This window comes from Xyrauchen texanus, chromosome 29 (assembly GCF_025860055.1).
Source record: "Xyrauchen texanus isolate HMW12.3.18 chromosome 29, RBS_HiC_50CHRs, whole genome shotgun sequence".
Lineage (NCBI taxonomy): Eukaryota > Metazoa > Chordata > Actinopteri > Cypriniformes > Catostomidae > Xyrauchen > Xyrauchen texanus.
In genome coordinates, this window is record NC_068304.1 from 40631170 (window position 1) to 40648377 (window position 17208).

The window sequence follows — 17208 nt, forward strand, 5'->3', positions numbered from 1 at the left end:
GATGTCTGTTTCTGCGTCTTTCTGCTGTTCTTCGTCGCTGCTCCTCATTACCTCCTCCAAAACACTCTCAACACCACAAAAACTCCTCTTCAGTCAACGATCCATGATGTAGATTGTTAGATATAATGTTAGAATAAATCCACGCGTTGAAACGAGCTCCGTGTAGCAAAACAATGGTAAAAACTGTGCGCGCTGTGCGTAAAATGACGAAGAGCGCACGTGGACGCACTTGTATTAGACCTATGTATTAGACAGATCTTCTGAGGTAAATTAAGCAAACTGTCAATCACTGCAATCGTGTTTTAGTTGGTTAATACTCCCATCCATCAAAATTTTGCTGACCAGACATTGGGTGGCTTTTATCCAATCAAAAACCGAGGTGCGAGAGTGACAGGTCCCGCAGCCTGTTGGTGCGCTCCCTTCATATTTTGGTCATTACAGAGCCTGTGATTGAAGGAGAGAAACAGGGAATGGCTCATTTTATCGGAAACAGTCCAAACTACGGGGGAGAGATGGTTTTTAACATTGGAATACAAATTAGAATCGATATTTCATTGAAAGTGAACATGATGGATTACTCTAACTGGAAGCGCTCATGAAAACTGAGGAGGATATTTCGTTTTTTCCCTATTTTTTTGTTGTTTTGGATTAAAAAGTGGGATGCATTTTGAAGAGTAGACCCTTACATTGAAATGTATGCTGGTGTTTCTTGGATTCGATCCGGACTGATCTGAACCATAGGAGATGAAAGATGAGTATTGCCGTTCATTTTGTTCATATTTACAGGGTCGGTCTATCAGCATTTAATTTAAACCTTTCCTCTCTGGTGTATTGATTGCAAAAACAAGTTCAGAACGTGATTTTTGAGAGTTTTAGCTATCAAATGATGCATAGTTTATGATAGTTGATTGAATATTTGTTATAAAACAAAGATAATAAAATTATAAACACGCCCCCACGGCCCGCCCACGCCCCCCTGCGGGTATAAGGCGTTAAACTATTTTAATGCATGACGTGGTGGGGAAGAACCACTCGAGGTGAATCGGGTGGTTATAATCCTGTTATAATGTGTAATAAACATGCTATTACATGTAATCATGTTTATAATATGTAAAACATTTGTTATAACATGTTAAACTTGTTATACTGTGTAATAAACATGTTATTACATATAATAATGTTTATATGTAAAACCTGTTATACTGTGTAATAAACATGTTATTACATATAATAATGTTTATAATATGTAAAACTTGTTATACTGTGTAATAAACATGTTATTATGTGTAATAATCATGTTTTAATGTGTAATAGACATGTTATTACATGTAATAATGTGTATTGAACTTGTTATAATGTGTAATAATCGTGTTTTAATGTGTAGTAAACATGCTATTGCATGTAATAACCATGTTTTAATGTGTAGTAAACATGCTATTGCATGAAATAATCATGTTTTAATGTGTAATAGACATGTTATTACATGTAATAATGTGTAATAAACATGTTATTATGTGTAATAATTTTTATTGTGTAGTAAACATGCTATTGCATGTAATAATCATGTTTTAATGTGTAATAGACATGTTATTACATGTAATAATGTTTAATACACTTGTTATGACATGTAATAATGTGTAATAAATGTGTTATTATGTGTAATAATCATGTTTTAATGTGTAATAGACATGTTATTACATGTAATAATCATGATATAATGTGTAATACATATGTTATTACATATAATGCATTTTATAGTGTTTCATTTTAATAGATCTGTTTCATAATGAATTATCAATCATGTATGGCTTAATGGTTCATACAAATTCTGTGTGATAACTAACAAGGGTGAAAAATAGTCTGGCCATTGAATAGTTCAAATCATCATCAGCACATCAAGCTTATTTTTCAACTTGTCTAGAAATAATTTGACATCGGTTCCTCTCATTACCTGCACATTTGATATAGTTTCTAACATCAGTAATCAAAATTTGTGTTTTTGCTGTGATACAGTGGTGGGAGTCAAACTCAACGTGTCCGCCTGGATGAACAGCTTCATAAATGCCACCACAAAGAAAAATGTAAGTAGAAATGCCCCATTCTCTTCTCTTCACACGTGGAAGCTGTTTAGTGGCAAGCGCAGCTGCTCTAGATGGTTGATATTGCGGAGAGCGGAGATGAATGGACTCTTCATGAAATCTCTCTCCTCACATAATTTCCTCTCCGCAGTGCAAGGATGAGATCTGCGGGTGTCTCAGGAATGATAAGGTACACGTGCTGCTCCGACCCCGTCTGTGAAATGTGTCACTTATCTGAAGCTGCTTCGACTCTCTGTTTCTGATCAATGGCTGTTTTTACTCCTCAGCAAGTGGACTGTGTGATTCTGGATGATGGTGGGTTTCTGCTCATGTCCAATCAGGACGAGTATATCACACAGGTGAAACAAAGTATTAATAGGGCCTAATTTAGCTATTTTAGAGGTCTCTCTCTTTGGTCTTTGGTGGTTGGTTGAAGCATTCGTTCACTCTGATATTCAGATCGGTCAGTTCTTTGGTGAAGTGGACCCTGTTCTGATGATCGCCCTTGTCAACACGTCGCTCTTCTCCTTCAACAAAACCTACGACTACCAGTCAGTCTGCGACCCGGAGAGAGAAACTAAAGCTGCAGCCGGACTCCGATCCATCTACGTGGTAAGAGTGGCTGATATAAAGGTCCCGATTAGGACCAGAAAGGGTTCTTATTATTCTAATTGTACTGGATATCATTTAATATAGTTTCCATTATAACAATATTTCAATTTTACACCCTGCTACTGTGTGTGTGCGTGTATGATTGTGTGTGTGTGGGAGAGTGTGTGTGTGCGTGTGTGAGAGTGTTTGTGTGTGTGTGTGATTGTGTGTGTGTGTGTGTGTGTGAGAGAGTGAGTGTGTGATTGTGTGTGTGTGTGTGTGTTTGTTTGTGTGTGAGAGAGTGAGTGTGTGATTGTGTGTGTGTGTGTGTGTTTGTTTGTGTGTGTGCGTGTGTGAGAGTGTTTGTGTGCGTGTGTGTGAGTGTGTGTGATTGTGTGTGTGTGGGAGAGTGTGTGTGTGTGTGCGCATGCATACATGTGTGTTTGTGTGTGTGTGTGTGCGTGTGTGAGAGTGTTTGTGTGTGTGTGTGATTGTGTGTGTGTGTGTGTGAGAGAGTGAGTGTGTGATTGTGTGTGTGTGTGTTTGTTTGTGTGCGTGTGTGTGTGCGTGTGTGAGAGTGTTTGTGTGCATGTGTGTGAGTGTGTGTGATTGTGTGTGTGTGGGAGAGTGTGTGTGTGTGTGTGTGTGCGCATGCATACATGTGTGTTTGTGTGTGTGTGTGTGTGTGTGTGTGTGTGTGTGTGAGAGTGTTTGTATGTGTGTGTGATTGTGTGTGTGTGTGTTTGTTTGTGTGCGTGTGTGAGAGTGTTTGTGTGTGTGTTTGTGTGCGTGTGTGTGAGTGTGTGTGATTGTGTGTGTGTGGGAGAGTGTGTGTGTGTGTGTGTGCGCATGCATACATGTGTGTTTGTGTGTGTGTGTGTGCGTGTGAGAGTGTTTGTGTGTGTGTGTGTGTGTGCGTGTGAGAGTGTTTGTGTGTGTGTGTGTGTGCGTGTGTGAGAGTGTTTGTGTGTGTGTGATTGTGTGTGTGTGTGTGAGTGTGTGTGTGTGTGTGTGTATGCATGCGCATGCATGCATGTGTGTGTGTGTGTGTGTGAGAGAGTAAGTTTGCGTGTGTGTGTGTTTGTGTGCGTGTGTGAGAGAGTGTGTGTGTGTGTGTGTGCGCGCATGCATGCATGTGTGTTTGTTTGTGTGATTGTGTGTGTGTGTGTTTGTTTGCGCGCGCATGCTTGCATGTGTGTTTGTGTGTGTGAGTGTGTGTGTTTGTGTGCGCGCGCATGCTTGCATGTGTGTTTGTGTGTGTGTGTGTGTGTTTGTATGTATGTGTGTGTGTGTTTAACTAAAAACTTCACTTTGTTATTTTTGTTCTCAAGTGAATGTAAAAAAATAAGATTGTTTTAAAGTATATTTACATTTAAAAAAAATTTACTGAAGAGGAAAGAAAAAATACTTTTTATTTTATTGTTAATATTGTTATTATATTATATGTATTATTATATCATCATATTATATTATTATTATTTTATGTTTATTTATTTATTCTTTTGGAGTGTAAACAAAAAGTGGTTCTTGTGAAGAAATATAATTTGGTTTCACTGAATAAAAGGTGTTATATTTCCAGCCTGATCTCACAGTGAAATCAGAAACAGTAAGTTGAAATTTATTGGCAAAAAAAAAATGGTAAATACTGACTGTTATTTAAAACACTGCCCCCAGTGGCCAAAGTGGGAAGTATTGTAGAGTGTACAGTGCATCCGGAAAGTATTCACAGCGCTTCACTTTTCCACATTTTGTTATGTTACAGCCTTATTCCAAAATGGATTCAATTCATTATTTTCCTCATAATTCTGCAAACAATACCCCATAATGACAACGTGAAAAAAGCAAATTTATTAAAATTAAAAAAAATACAAATAAATCACATGTACACAAGTATTCACAGCCTTTGCTCAATACTTTGTTGAAGCACCTTTGGCACCAATTACAGCCTCAAATCTTTTTGTGTATGATGCTACAAGCTTGGCACACATATTTTTGGGCAGTTTCTCCCATTCTTCTTTGCAGGACCTCTCAAGCTCCATCAGGTTGGATGGGGAGCGTCGGTGCACAGCCATTTTCAGATCTCTCCAGAGATGTTCAATCGGGTTCAAGTCTGGGCTCTGGCTGGGCCACTCAAGGACATTCACAGAGTTGTCCCGTAGCCACTCCTTTGTTATCTTGGCTGTGTGCTTAGGGTCGATGTGCTGTTGGAAGATGAACCCTCACCCCAGTCTGAGGTCCAGAGCGCTCTGGAGCAGGTTTTCATCAAGGATGTCTCTGTACATTGCTGCATTCATCTTTTCCTCGATCCTGACTAGTCTCCCAGTTCCTGCCGCTGAACATCATCCCCACAGCATGATGCTGCCACCACCATGCTTCACTGTAGGGATGGGATTGGACAGGTGATGAGCTGTGCCTGTTTCCTCCAGACATGACGCTTGACATTCAAGCCAAAGAGTTCAATCTTTGTTTCATCAGACCAGAGAATTTTGTTTCTCATGGTCTGAGAGTCCTTCAGGTTCCTTTTGGCAAACTCCAGATTGGCTGTCATGTGCCTTTTACTGAGGAGTGGCTTCCGTCTGGCCACTCTACCATACAGGCCTGATTGGTGGAGTGCTGCAGAGATGGTTGTTCTTCTGGAAGGTTCTCCTCTCTCCACAGAGGAACGCTGGAGCTCTGTCAGAGTGACCATCGGATTCTTGGTCACCTCCCTGACTAAGGCCCTTCTCCCCCGATCGCTCAGTTTGGCCGGGCGGCCATCTCTAGGAAGAGTCCTGGTGGTTCCAAACTTCTTCCATTTACGGATGATGGAGGCCACTGTGCTCATTGGGACCTTCAATGCTGCAGAAATATTCTGTACCCTTCCCCAGATCTGTGCCTCGATACAAACCTGTCTCGCAGGTCTACAGACAATTCCTTGGACTTCATGGCTCGGTTTGTGCTCTGACATGCACTGTTAACTGTGGGACCTTATATAGACAGGTGTGTGCCTTTCCAAATCATGTCCAATCAACTGGATTGACCACAGGTGGACTCCAATCAAGTTATAGAAACATCTCAAGGATGATCAGTGGAAACAGGAAGCACCTGAACTCAATTTTGAGGACAATAATGAATTTAATCCATTTTGTAATAAGGCTGTAACATAACAAAATGTGGAAAAAGTGAAGCGCTGTGAATACTCTCCGGATGCACTGTAGATATATTGAGAGCTCCAATTATATCTAGGTGATGTGAGTCGGTATAATGTCGCCGATTCTAGTGTACCGAAACATCATGCCGATTTCCGGTGTGATCATGTTGGTATTTGTATAAGTTCTTAATGTGGAGTATTGTGTATCTGTACATGCAGATTTATTATTCATGTTTTCTCACAGCCAACTATAGCAGACATGATAACTGTAGGCTGGTGGGCCTCCACTACCATCTGGTAAGAACAAATAGTCCGTGTTATGTGAGGAAATATACACATGAAGTCTTGGAGAATAATATGGTTTTATTTGTTAATGTCACTCTCTTCCTCTTAGGTCAATTTTGCAACAGCTTCTCCTCAGTTTGACTCTCCCAAACATCATGGGAACAGGTATGCCTCTGAAAATTGACTCGGAATTGTTTTATTTTGGTTATTTTTTGCTTGATATATAGGTGATGATTTGTGTGTGCAGCATACTGTGAAGATGACCTCTCGGACGCGTTCTCTAAAGAGAGCTGCATCACCGAACAGACTCAGTATTTCTTTGAGAATGACAACAGATCTTTCTCTGGAGCGATGGACTGTGGAAACTGCTCCAGGTGAGGACTGTTTATCTGTTTGTATGTGCATAAATCCTGCATACTCCTCCCGGCGTTGCCTCGTCTCCAGGGGGGCGGCGTGCCTTGCACTGGTCATTCCCGCCTTCCTCGACCTGGGAGGAGACAGGATGGGAAAAACAACAAAAAAAACAAAATAGGCAAGGGAAAGGTCAACACGGAGTGACAGAGAGAGAGAGAGAGGAGAGAGAGAAAAATAAACTCAGTCACCGGTTCTCTGATGCGCTGTCGCGTGGTCCACGATCACTTGTAGACCTTCTCAGGCGGACAGCAGACGCTTTTCCCCGGGCAGACCGGAGTCAAACCTCTGACCCCCAGCAGACCGAATGCCCCTCCGTGTACCTGGCAACCTGTGGAGACACTCCTCCGCCCCTGGCAGCGGCCCTACCGTTCCAGGCGGTCAGGGAGTCGCTTCCCTCCTCCCCCTCGTGGACGGCAGTCTTCTCTCGACCCCTCTGTGTTTCTGGGGGACGGCAGGGCACTCCTCCGCCCCTGGAAGTGGCTCCATTGCACCAGGCGGTCGGTGAGTCCAGTCCCCACTCGCCCCGCGCACGGCGGTCGTTCCCCGCATCCGGGCGGTCAGGCTACTCCGTACCTCGGCGGATGGCAGAGGCGCTCCCCTGGGTGGACGGCAGTTTTGACGACTCTGCGACAGGCATCCTTCCTCCTCACCGGGTTACGGCACCAGTGTAAGGGGGTTAAGGGAAAGGAGGAGGCGAGAACCGGCTTAACAATATAAATAATATTTAATTAAATAAAAATAATTATTCTCTCTCTCTCGTAGAGTGCAGCAGATAAACGGTACACGCCCCTTTTGATAACATCAACATTGACATAAATTGGCTTGTATTTCACACTGAACACAAGCCAGTGGCAGTACTATTCTTATACAGTAGAGATACAGTAAATAATAACTAATTGGTGCCCGAGGACCCTATTGTTCTTCTAGGCGTTTATAATTTTTCTCCAAATTATTTGCATTTTTGAGGGCCTAAACATACTCGAAAACTCATGAAACTTTGCACACGCATTAGAAGTGTCGAAAAGTTACATCTGATATAGGTTTCAGCATTAGGTGTGGCAAAATAGCTCAATAGCGCCACTTACAAACTTTCAATGATGTGTGCTTTACACTATGTTTCACCTACATGTACGACAATCGGTACACATGTGTAACATGCTAATACCTACAAAAACGTCTCTTGGACCCATGCCCTAAACTCAACAGGAAGTCAGCCATTTTGATTTATCTCTTCAGTTTTTGCCATTTCCAGCCCTCATACTTTAACAAACTCCTCCTCAAGATTTCATCAGATCTACTTCATTTTTGGTTACCCTAATCTAAAGGCCTTTGCGATGCTAAATTGCGAAGCTTTTGAGTTCTGAATGCACGGCGTGGCCGTGACAGTCTGACAAGTTTGCCATGAAACGGGAAGTTGTTGTAACTCATACATGCGATGTTCGATCTGCCCCAAACTTCACATGTTTGATAATATTCCCGGCCTGAACACATCTAATATTAAGTTTTAGTCATAGCGCCACCTACTGGCAACAGCCAATTCCAGCTCTTATACTTTAACAAACTCCTCCCAGAGATTTAATCAGATCAACATTATATTAATCAGTCTTAATCTAAAGGTCTTTGTGATGTTAAATTGTGAAGCTTTGAGTTTTCATTGAAGGGCGTGTGTGGGGCGGCCTGATAAAGTTCGATATGAAACGAGTCACATTTTTGAGGCCTAAACATGCTGAAAAACTCATGAAACTTTGCACACATCTCAAAAGTGGGGAAAATTTACATCTGATACTGGTTTTTAGAATTAATTGTGGCAAAATGGCTCGATATCGCCACCTACAAAAATTCAACGAAGCAGCCCTCAAAGCTTTTGAGTTTTCTTCAAACGGTGTGTCCGTGGCGGCCTGACAGATTTCGATGTTTCGCCATGAAACTCATAACTCATACGTACAATGTCCAAACTGCTCCAAACTTCACATGTTTGAAAACAGTCCAAATTTCCGTTATTGTCATTGCTCCACCTACTGGCAACAGGAAATAACATGTTTTACACTGTGATAACTTAACACTTAACATTTAATGCTAAAAAAAAATGAATTGACATTCCCCTGGCACAGCAGCCCCAACGGGCACCAGGGTGCGAGGGCCCGTTCATCGCTGCTTGCAGCTTTAATTACACATTGTATCCCTCTTATTATTATTTTAAAAGATTTTTGTTTCAGTTATATATTTTATTCACAAATGTATTCATTGTTTTGGAGAATCAAAGGGTATTTTGCCTAATACAAGATTCAGATTTTTTTTTGTTGTTGTTTTTAACTCTCAAACGGGTCACCCGAACATAACAGGAGGGTTACATTTACACAAATGCAAGGGAGATGGCTTTCATTGAGCTTATAGGAATGTTACAGGTTCAGTTCAAGGTAACCTGTTGAGGTGCAATGTGCCTGTGTAATAAAATCAGGGATTTACAATATTTCCTCATCCTCATGTAGTGCCGTGACTTACTTTCTCCTGTGGAACACAAAAAGAAGATGTTTGTCAGTCTCAGTTACCATTCACTTCCATTGCATTTCCCATACAACGAAAGTGAATAGTATTGAACATACATTTATGACTGAATATTTTTGTTCAGGTGAACTATCCCTTTAAATGCGCACAGTGCGGTACAAGACCCCGTGTCACTGTGTTTTAGGGAGAGGGAGGACGACAGTAAAAGTGAACATGAGAATGCTGTAAAACAAACTCATGCCTGAAAGCGGTTCGGTGATGACAGTCTGTAACAAGCTGCCAACCGACGCAGATCTCCAATATAATATACTCGTCTCCTGTTACTCACTAAAGACTTGCACACATGTTGAGATGCTATTGGATATGTAAGACTCACAACAGCACTTGTAATTGGTTCCTTACAAAAAGCTTACGCAGACTTATCTGTAATGTTTTGAGTGCATGGAGCAGCGTTTAAACTTGATTATGTTTACTGCTTCTAGACCTCCTTCTTATAGATGTCCTACTTGAGTTTGTTGACTTTACCGCCGGTGGTCTCGCTACATCATTGGCTGATTTATTCGTTATTCATGTGTCTGCATCTTTGCATTGTGATATCAACACTTTGCTGTTTTTTTTATTTTTTCCAGAATGTACCGGGCGGAGAAGCTCCCAAACACAAATTTGGTATTTTTGATCTCTGATGCTAAGAGTTCCTGCCTCTCCTGTGATCCCAAACCCCTGAGACAGGCGGAGCAACCCTGTATCCTTCAAGTGATGCACACTGTCCTGTTTGGAAAGCTCTAAAAGTTCTCAGATTGTTGAGAAAGTAAAGTGCATTTCACTTCAATATGCATCGTCACCCATGTGGCGAATGCTGTAAACATGTGCAACTCTTTGATGGGACCCCCGTCCATTTTTGAAATTGTATTGCAAAATATACAACGATAACTTATAAACCTTCAGAAGCAGATCTACCACGAGCTACGATTGTAAACTGTATGCTTCTGTTGAAGTCAAGCATTCTTTAATCTCTCCAGCTCCACTCCGGTTTGTCCACGCTCCTGCATCGGAGAAACCCTGCGCCGTGTTCGCTCCATAGCAAAATTAGCGCCTATTTATTATCACAACCTTCCATGCAGAAGATACATTAAATGAAACATAAATACACAATACTAGAAGAAAAGCTACTATGTGCTTTATTAGAACGCTAACATTAGCCCAAGACTTAATTCAATCATTTTTATAGCTTACTTTTGAAACATATTGGCACCATTTTCTGGGTTTGATCAATTAAATAAATTTCTAGATGCAAAAAAACCAAACATGAAATTAAAAATATATATATATAAAAAAAATACATTCTCACAATGTTCTACACTTTTTTCCTCTATTCGCGGAGCTTCTTCATCCATCATAACACATAAATTAGTCTACGGCACTAAAATACATTTAGATGTCAATGTATTAAAGTCAAACTGCAGTATTAACATGTTGATTAGTTCAGTTAGTGTTTTACATCGTTAAAAGTTCAATTCTATTTAATGCGGGACATACTAGCTTACAGTTAAGATTGAGATGCATTCGATTAGAATGATTATATGATTAGTCAATATATTTCATAGGAGATATATGTGTGTATATATATATATATATATATGTATTACTGACCTTTAGATTTTCTCTCCACATGTGATCGGATTATCATCGTGTTTTCAGGACATGTATTTTAGGATTTCACAACAAACATTTGATTGTGGCAATCGCCCCCGCCACTCATGTTCTCCTTCGCCATCCCGTCATTCATTTTCGCTATATGCCAGTTGACGTAAGAATAAAGGGACGAGACAAAAGCATGCTGTTAAGTCAAGCTTTACCGCAAACATAATTCAATAATAGGGAGTGGGAAAACAGAAAGTGAAAGTAACATTTGCTGCTAGATTTAAAATTTGTATTTTTTTTATCACATTCTTTCTGGTTATATCAGAAATTCCATCTTTCCTTCATGCCAGTAGTGTTTAACACTGCTTAACACGTGGTGAATTATTCCATTAAGGTCTGTGAACAGGTGTTTTGCCCGTGATGGAGCGTTAGTGGAGCGCTGTTGGAGCGAGAGAAAACAATGATGCTCCGATGTTTTAAAAACCTGCTCCTCGCTCCAGGCAAAATCAAGATGCTCCACTCCTCGCTCCCGCTCCACTCCTCCCTCTACTCCTGCTTCACTCCTCGCTCCGCTACCGCTCCACTCCTTGCTCCGCTAGCGCACTCCACTCCGCTCCTCGCTCTGCTACCACTCAACTCCTCGCCCCGCTACCGCACAGCTCCTCCCTCCTGCTCCTCGCTCCGCTACCACTCATCTCCTCGCTCTGCTCCCACTCAACTCCTCCCTTCTGCTTCCGCTCCTCGCTCCGCTACCACTCCTCGCTCCGCTCCTCACTCCGCTCCCGCACAACTCCTCCCTCCGCTCCAGCTCCTCGCTCCGCTACCGCTCATCTCCTCGCTCCGCTACCGCTCATCTCCTCGCTCAGCTCCCGCTCCACTCCTCGCCCCGCTCCTCACTCCTCGCTCCGCTCCCGCTCAACTCCTCGCCCCGCTCCTCACTCCTCGCTCCGCTCCCGCTCAACTCCTCGCCCCGCTCCCGCTCAACTCCTCCACTCCCGCTCCTCGCTCTGCTACCGCTCAACTCCTCGCTCCGCTATCACTCCTCGCTCCACTACTCGCTCCGCTCCTGCTCCTCACTCCACTCCACACTTCGCTCCAGCTCAACTCCTCCCTCCGCTCCCACTCCTCACTCCGCTACACTCACATACTCTGGTAAGGACACAGCCTTGTCTTTGTCTTTTTGTCTGATTTTCACAAACTTTTTGTCTCAAAACAAAGTTTGTGATGTTGAGATTCACCTCAGAGCTGGTTGCTTTGGTTCATGGTGCTCAACTATTTTGTGAAGGATTTTAAGAAAAGTCTATGGATCAAATGAATGGGCAAAATACTTCCAGAACCGGCTGAATAAGTGGGCGGGGCACTGTTGCGCTCTATTGCATCATTCACAGTGCATCATAGGAATGGGCGGAGCTGCAGAGCTCTTTTGGCACGCTTTGTTCCCCACAATTCTCTGATTGGTGGATTTTCGCCCTTCAGAATCATGGGTAGTGTAGTTCTTCACCAGGAATTCCACTATTTAAAACTATATATAAAAAATTATGTTTAAATAGTGCAGACTGATGTCTTCAACAGAAGCATATACCATCGATTAACAACCTCGGAGCTCACGGTATTGGGTCTTTAAAGGTTTAAAACTTTAAATCAATTTACGTATGTAGAATTGTTTTTTTGTATGAAGTTCTGGCTATTGTACTTATGGATTTTCATCAGCTAATGGTCCAGACCCATGCGTGCTGGCACAGAATCCTCGGTACAGGAAAGGTCCAGATGTCTGCTTCGATAACAATGCCAATGTAAGTCATACATTGACTACAGAAATGTGATTTATTCATTCATCACCTCTACTCATTTCCTTTCTGTTTGCATGTTGAATGCTCATTGGCTGCTAGGATGAGCCTTTGTGTTTAATCAGTGACCGCTCTGCTTTGGCCTCTTACCTGTTCATCATTCTGCTTTTGTTTCTGCTTTGTTATTGATGGTCAGTTTCATCTTGTGCTTTTGCTCATGTATCTTTCAAACACCCACTTTATAAATCCATGCTGGAAAAGCAAAGAATCCTTCAAGGATTAAGCCCCAGTTTAATTTCAGGGTGTTAGACTTTCACTAATCTCTTGTTATTATGTCATACAAGGGAGTTAAGTTGACCAAACTGCACTAAGAAGAGAGACGTGGGTTAAAATCCTCTATTGTTTGTACTCGACGCCTCAGTTCGTAGGCAGAGAGGCAGGACGCCACTGCTTTCCTGCTGCTGTGCCCGTAGGAAGTGCATTTTCAGCTTGTTCCCTGAGAGATTTTCTGTGGAATAAACATAGGAAGCTCCAGATGTGTTTCCGGCCTTTTGACAGCCGTATTGATGATACAGTAAGCCTCTCTCCTTTTAAATCTGGGCCATCCCAGGACTTTCATTGGTGAACTGAGTGCCCTCATTCATACACATGATGTAACATGCAAACATGGCATCAAGAGCAGAAGACTAGCATGCTATAAATTCATCCTGGTGTCATAGAATCATGTTACTATACCTACATTTTTCAAAATGATTTTATGTGGCTCGTTGTTCATATCGCAGCAGTTTCCTGGTGACCTGAACTAGCGTCCAATCAGGTGGTGCTTTCCTTATGAAAGTAAATGACTCTTCCCCTGCCATCCTACATTTCGAAATATCGCCCCCTATGCACTGCTTGACAGATGGCTTCTTTTTGTGTTCGTGTTTGTGTCGTGTGTGTACACGCCTGTGTGATGGTCAGATGTCTTAGCGAGGTGTTGATAGAAACACTGTCAGTTATGTCTTAAGTGTGAACACTGGGACAAAAATAAAGCGTGTGCCTTCCGCCCCGTCTGCCGGCAGGTCATCCCCGTCTACCTGGATCAGGGAGGGGGTAAGGGGAGGGAAACGATAGCAAAGAAACATGGTACATACACACCCTAACGGTGATGACACCAACTTAAAATATTGTATAAATATTATTTAAAAAGAGAGGGGAAAAGGCCAACGCGGAGCGGCAGTGAGAGAGAGAGAGGAACTCGCCAGTTCTCGGATATGCCGTAGCTTGGTCCTCGGCCAATCCTCTAATGGACGACAACCCTCCCCGGGCAGATCGGTGGCATTCCTCCAGCCCCTGGTGAACGGAACGCCCCACCGTGTTTTCGGTGGACGAAAGGTTTGTCACCCGCCCCTGGCAGTGGTTCAACCGCTCCAGGTGGTCGGCCAGGAGCCCCTCCCCGCTCATAGTTGGGAGTCTCAGACCCGCTGCATTTCAGTAGCTGGTAAGGGACTCCGCCGCCCCTGGCAGCGCCCCTGACCACTCCAGGTGGTCGGTTAGGAGCCCCTCCTCCCCTTGCGGTCGGCTGCCGTTCTTCCACTCTCAGGCAGCCGGGCTCCCCCGTCCTCCGGCGGATGGCCGTGGACGCTCCGTTGGGGTGGATGGTAGTGGCGAGGACTCTGCTACAGCGCATCCCTCCTCCTTCCCGGGCTTCGGCACCAGTGTAAAGGGATTGGGGGAAAGGAAGAGGCGAGAACTGGCTTGATAATATAAATTATTTAATAATAAACTGAACCAAGTGTCCGTAACACTCTTTCTGACGCACTGCCGTCTCTGGTCGGCCTTTATCCCTCTCGGGAGATTGGTTTTTGTTGATTTAAAACTCGATCGAGCATTAAACTTAAAAACCTCATCTGTTTGGGAGAACATTTAACTCGCTTTTAGCGCCGCACAGTGGACATTTCACCTCAGAACTGCTGTGATACGTGAAAGGAACCATGTAATATGATTTGTTAAAATGTTGCCACAGTCATGTAAATTTCATGAGATCATGCTAAGTACATTAGCATGAGTTTTAGCATGCATGCTGATATATTGACACTGTTCACACTTTCTAATTTGCATGCTTCTGACTCTGTTTTTTTGTTGTTGTTTTTCATGGATTAAGTTGCAATTCATTATTTGTGGATCTTCTTATTTCCAGAAAAATTGAATAAAGCTAAAGTTACATGGTTCCTAGCTTGTTATTTATGGTCATTAGCAAGTCCAAGCTGCTTTAGAGAGCTGGTCCAGGTGGCGTAACCAAGGCTGACCTTGTAAACCATCTTGGTAAAGCTGGTTAGGACTAGTAGACCACCTTGGACCAGCAACAGTCATCATGTACTCTTCCTAATGTTATTCTAAACTAATTACATTTATTCTAAACCTCAGTATATATTCATATATTTACAGTGTGGAGAAACACACATAGTTAGAGATGCTAGCTAGTATGTGCCTCAGTCACCATTTACTTTCATTGTATGGAAAAAAGATGCAGTGGAAGTGAATGGGGACTGAGGTTAACATACTGCCTAACATCGAAGTTAATATAAGTCATGCAGGTTTGGAACAACATGACAGAACTATCCCTTAAAGCTGTAATGATGACTGGGTACTTGTATTGGTGAGAAGTTGAGATCACTAATAACATTTGTTGAATGCAGGAGGACGTGTCTGACTGTGGTGGCGGCTGCAGTTTGAGTCCGTCTCCGTGGCCATTGCTCAGTCTTCAGCTCCTTCTGCTGTGGCTGTTTACTGGAACCAGAACAAATTTATCCTGACCAATACGAGTCTACAGACTGGACACAACACAACTACTGACTGAACTCAAATGACCACAATAGTAGCTTCAACTTCAGCCTTCATTAACCGAAATCGACTAACCCAAACACAGAACTCTACCTTTAAAATGGACTCGTCATCTCACTGCCAAATACTACAGTCTCAGATCTACCAGACACTAACAGCATCAGTCAGACACGAGAGACGATATTTGTATTTATTTGTACAACACAGCACTCTACAGCGTTTTCATGTGTTGCCCATCACGCAGGAATAGACGAAATGGACTTTTGTTTAACTTGTAATGTTTCGACAGCGTTTTATGCTATTGTGCATCTATCCTTGATGAAACTGTGACTTCAGGTCCGAATCACGAGTCTAAAATATTAACTTATCTGTGCAATCCACTTTATATCAGAGGGAATGGATCATTTTGCACCATTTTAGCGGAATATTCCAGGTGCAATACAAGTTACGCTCAATCGACAGCATGTGTGGCTTTAATGTTGAGTGCCACAAAAACACATTTCGACTCGTCCCTCCTTTTCTTTAATAAAAGCACAAATGTGTGTCGCAGTGGGACATGTCTTATGCAAGTCAATGGGGTTTAATCTGTACACTGTTTGAAAAGTGTAGACACAAGACGTGTGTGAACATGATTTCAGTGTGTTAAAATCGCTCTCTAACCGCATCCGTGTGAAGTTAAAGCCAATTTTACAACTTCTTTGCTTCGTTGCGTTCGGCAACGTAATACCGGAAACCCTTAAACACCAAAGCAAACTTTACAGCTCAAATAATACAGAAGAATTAATATGAGTGCTATTATACATTTATAAGCTTCACTTTTCTGCGTTTAAACCTCCATTTTTTAATTATTTTCCCCATTGACTTCCATTGTAGGTGCGTCACTGGAACTTCCATTTTAGCTTTTTTTTATAGAAAAAGATGGAAAGTGACATTTTACCACAAATGCACGTCAAGCATAAGTTTAGCTTAACCTGTATTCAACACAAATATTCCTTTAATCATTCAAGTAGACATAACGTCCAATACCGTTACGTACTATATCGCTATTTTACGCTATCTATAAACATTTGAAGTGTGTCGAGGTTATCTAGTCACATGGTGCTCCCACAATGCTCTTTAATCAGATTGTATGACCCTTGAATAAAAGGACAACAAACAAAAGCCCCCTGATGTAGAGGAATGAGTTTATTTGATGTGTTCTCTTCAGGGCTGCCACGTGTCCGTGCTGCTGAACGTGTTTACTTCTGCTGTTAATGGCGCTCGTGTGCCAGAAAGTGTTTTTTTCCCTCTGAAGTTACGCTTCTTTTCCTGAGTGTGTATCAAAGTCGCTCTTGGTTTGTGTGTTCATTGGCTGGGGGCGGAAAGAGGGCGTGGTATGTGACTCTGAAGCCCCGCCCATCGCACTTGGTCGTGCTTACAACTCTCTATATATATATTCTTTTGTGGAACTTGACAAGCCTGAAACAATTTTGTATATGTTTGTACAATAACGTTGTTGAAGAAAATAAAACGAAAAAGTTTGTAAAGTTTACATGTGTAAGTTTAACATTATTAAATGTGGGCTAAAGTTGTTTTATTTAACTGCTATTGTGAAATATCAGAAACATAAATGTGTACGTTTTGCTACATTCACACGACTAATCCACACGCCGTTTCTCTTCAGCTTAATCACGTTAGGTGCTTTATATGCTGTTGTAAAGCGCACAAGACGTGACCGCTACAGCCATTATCACGACTGCTGCTGTAAATATCATTAAGATGATCAAAAATAACAATTAGTATAATTACAATTATTATTGTTTGGTTTCATTTATTTGATGTGTTTTTCTTCAGTATACTTTTGTGCTTGATGACACCTTGTCACTGTTTGTTTGTTTGTTTGTCTGGTGTTTGTTTGTTTGTCTGGTGTTTGTTGGGGCAATGCAAAACAGATACTGTACATCTCATCGTTTTT

At 42.1% G+C, this 17208-nt stretch overlaps 1 protein-coding gene across 1 annotated transcript in view; it reads left to right on the top strand.

Moving 5' to 3' along the window:
* LOC127622729 (voltage-dependent calcium channel subunit alpha-2/delta-1-like) overlaps positions 1 to 16984 on the top strand; it is a 123198-nt gene extending 106214 nt beyond the window's left edge. Inside the window, exons 29-38 of the mRNA XM_052096781.1 lie at positions 2014 to 2081; positions 2230 to 2268; positions 2366 to 2437; positions 2538 to 2690; positions 6044 to 6096; positions 6194 to 6249; positions 6332 to 6458; positions 9633 to 9745; positions 12355 to 12437; positions 15110 to 16984. Coding sequence (XP_051952741.1) covers positions 2014 to 2081; positions 2230 to 2268; positions 2366 to 2437; positions 2538 to 2690; positions 6044 to 6096; positions 6194 to 6249; positions 6332 to 6458; positions 9633 to 9745; positions 12355 to 12437; positions 15110 to 15226 — 881 coding nt within the window. The 3' untranslated portion in view covers positions 15227 to 16984. The remainder of the gene's footprint in view (positions 1 to 2013; positions 2082 to 2229; positions 2269 to 2365; positions 2438 to 2537; positions 2691 to 6043; positions 6097 to 6193; positions 6250 to 6331; positions 6459 to 9632; positions 9746 to 12354; positions 12438 to 15109) is intronic.
* The last annotated feature ends 224 nt before the right edge of the window (positions 16985 to 17208 follow it).